At 41.5% G+C, this 1,797-nt stretch overlaps 1 protein-coding gene across 7 annotated transcripts in view; it reads left to right on the forward strand.

Annotated features, from left to right (window-relative positions):
• The window catches only part of STXBP5L (syntaxin binding protein 5-like), a 200,552-nt gene that overhangs the window by 105,241 nt on the left and 93,514 nt on the right, over positions 1-1,797 (forward strand). For all 7 annotated transcript variants that reach the window (XM_014546987.1, XM_014546986.1, XM_005875357.2 and 4 more), the window contains exon 17: positions 390-515. In XM_014546987.1, the coding sequence (XP_014402473.1) occupies positions 390-515 (126 nt within the window). The remainder of the gene's footprint in view (positions 1-389; positions 516-1,797) is intronic.

Raw genomic sequence — 1,797 nt, forward strand, 5'->3', positions numbered from 1 at the left:
GGACATCCCCTGAGGGCTCCTGGGCTGCAAGAGGGTGCAGGCTGGGCTGAGGGACCCCTCAGAGTGCACAAATTTCATGCACCAGGCCTCTAGTAAATAATAAAATAATTAAAAATACTATTCTCAGAAGAAAAAAAGGAATAAGGACCAGTTGAAGTTGCAGACCTGACTGATTGAACAGCTACTTAAAGAAAAAAAACTAAGCAGTCGCAGGTGACTTACATTTTGAGAAAGCTAGAAGACATTGTCCAGTTGCATACTACCCTTAATGCTGTTGTATATTTCTGTAGGAATATTCTATGTAAATTATGAAGATAAGCATGAACATACTTATTTAAGCTGTATTAATAGAACAACCTTTTCTCTCTCTCTCTCTTTTTTTTTTCTAGTGTTAAGACACGGCCAGTGCGGATGCCACCAGGTTATCAAGCAGAACTTGTTATTCAGTTGGTGTGGGTGGATGGTGAACCGCCCCAACAGATTACTAGTCTTGCTGTTAGCTCAGCATATGGAATGTGAGTAGCTAAACATTCTTTCTAATTTGTATTATTTATGTAATATGTTTGATATATTTAGATATTTCCTTTTAAATACTTAAGTGGAGTTCTAAATATGGAAAGAAAATCCTTACTTGGATTTTTCTTAGATAAAACATGGTATAAGAAAAATAACAATCTATATATATATAAAATCCCAGTGACTGGAACAGCAGAACAACCAGAACAACCAGTGGCTATGAAGTGCACTGCGGCAGCCAACCAGTGTGATCTGGGTCCTGATCAGCCCAGCCGGCTCAGCCCCCGATCAGCCCCCAACACCCCTATCAGGGGCGGGGCCAGCTGGCCAACCGCCCACCCACCACCAGCCCAGCCCAATGGGCCCAAAATCGGTGCTGGCCAGCCAGATACCACCCTGCATGAATTCGTGCACTGGGTCTCTAGTTTAAATATAAAATATGATTATTTGTGATGTCAAATTTGTGGTAGTATTTTCATTATTAATGTTAGCAAGTTGTTAGGATGTTATTACACTTATACTTTTGTTTGTATACTTCTTTCTCTTGGATTTGTATGTATATTTTATTGTTTTTCTCCTTGTGTTTTTTATTTTTTTATTTTATTTTTATTTATATATTGTCTAAAGTTTTACATATGTCTCCTTTTTCCTCGATTGACCCTCCCCCCCCCCCACCACAGACTGCGAGAGGGCACAGGCCGGGCTGGGGGACCCCCCTCTCCCCCCACCCCCCGAGTGCACAAATTTTTGTGCACTGGGCCTCTAGTATATATATAAAATCCCAGTGACTGGAACAGCAGAACAACCAGAACAACCAGTGGCTATGAAGTGCACTGCGGCAGCCAACCAATGTGATCTGGGTCCTGATCAGCCCGGCCAGCTCAGCCCCCGATCAGCCCCCAACACTCCTATCAGAAGCGGGGCCAGCTGGCCAACCGCCCACCCACCACCAGCCCAGCCCAATGGGCCCAAAATAGGTGCCAGCCAGCCAGATACCACCCTGCATGAATTCGTGCACTGGGTCTCTAGTTTAAATATAAAATATGATTATTTGTGATGTCAAATTTGTGGTAGTATTTTCATTATTAATGTTAGCAAGTTGTTAGGATGTTATTACACTTATACTTTTGTTTGTATACTTCTTTCTCTTGGATTTGTATGTATATTTTATTGTTTTTCTCCTTGTGTTTTTTATTTTTTTATTTTATTTTTATTTATATATTGTCTAAAGTTTTACATATGTCTCCTTTTTCCTCGATTGACCCTCCCCCCCCCCCACCA

This window comes from Myotis brandtii, unplaced genomic scaffold, assembly GCF_000412655.1.
Source record: "Myotis brandtii unplaced genomic scaffold, ASM41265v1 scaffold46, whole genome shotgun sequence".
Taxonomy (NCBI): Eukaryota; Metazoa; Chordata; class Mammalia; order Chiroptera; family Vespertilionidae; genus Myotis; species Myotis brandtii.